At 37.1% G+C, this 766-nt stretch overlaps 1 protein-coding gene across 1 annotated transcript; it reads left to right on the plus strand.

The window, feature by feature from the left end:
• The first annotated feature begins 50 nt into the window (after window positions 1–50).
• On the plus strand, window positions 51–678 carry LOC109221528. The gene is made up of 2 exons (XM_019386008.1): window positions 51–536; window positions 655–678. Exons 1-2 carry the CDS (start codon window positions 51–53, stop codon window positions 676–678), a joined length of 510 nt encoding a protein of 169 aa, XP_019241553.1.
• The last annotated feature ends 88 nt before the right edge of the window (window positions 679–766 follow it).

Genomic DNA, 766 nt, shown 5'->3' on the forward strand with positions numbered 1-766 from the left:
TTTATAGGGATCAATTCACAGAAGATGTAGTACCTTCAGTATTTCATATTATGGACCATGTGCCTACACTGATAGATGAGGAACAAAATGAGATGCTGATAGCAAATCCTACTAGAGAAGAAGTTAAGAAGGCAGTTTATGGTTTAAATGGAGATTCTGCAGGTGGACCTGATGGTTTTACTGGAGCCTTCTTCCATACTTGTTGGGATATAGTGGGAGAAGATGTATATGCAATGGTTCTGGCTTTCTTTAATGGTCAGCAACTACCTAAAAGTATCACTCACACTAACCTGGTATTACTACCTAATAAGAAGGAGGTTAGTACATTTTCTGATTTGAGGCCTATAAGTTTGAGTAACTTTGTAAACAAGATTTTCTCAAGGGTCATTCATGAAAGGTTGGTGGAACTGTTACCTAATATAATATCTGAAAAACAAGCAGGCTTTGTGAAAGGGAGAAGTATAGTGGAAAATGTTTTGTTAACTCAGGAAATTATTACAGATATTAGGCTGAGGACTAAGGCTGGACCTAATGTGGTGATAAAATTGGACATGACTAAGGCCTATGACAGGCTATCCTGGCTATTTCTAACTAAAATGCTTAGGAAGCTAGGATTTTGTGAGAGGTTTATTGGATTGATCTTTGACTTGGTAGGAAATAATTGGTATTCTGTTTTGATAAATGGTCAGTCTTATGGCTTTTTCCAATCAACAAGGGGTGTCAAACAGGGAGATCCACTATCTCCAACATTATTATTATTGCTGCT

This window comes from Nicotiana attenuata, unplaced genomic scaffold (genome assembly GCF_001879085.1).
Source record: "Nicotiana attenuata strain UT unplaced genomic scaffold, NIATTr2, whole genome shotgun sequence".
Taxonomy (NCBI): Eukaryota; Viridiplantae; Streptophyta; class Magnoliopsida; order Solanales; family Solanaceae; genus Nicotiana; species Nicotiana attenuata.

What these genes read in the sequence shown, in the direction of transcription:
- LOC109221528 (XM_019386008.1), top strand. Translation starts at nt 51, where the DNA reads ATGGACCATGTGCCTACACTGATAGATGAGGAACAAAATGAGATGCTG. An exon ending in CTAAGGCTGGACCTAATGTG is followed by an intron (nt 537 to 654) that starts GTGATAAAATTG and finishes TTGACTTGGTAG; the next exon opens with GAAATAATTGGTATTCTGTT.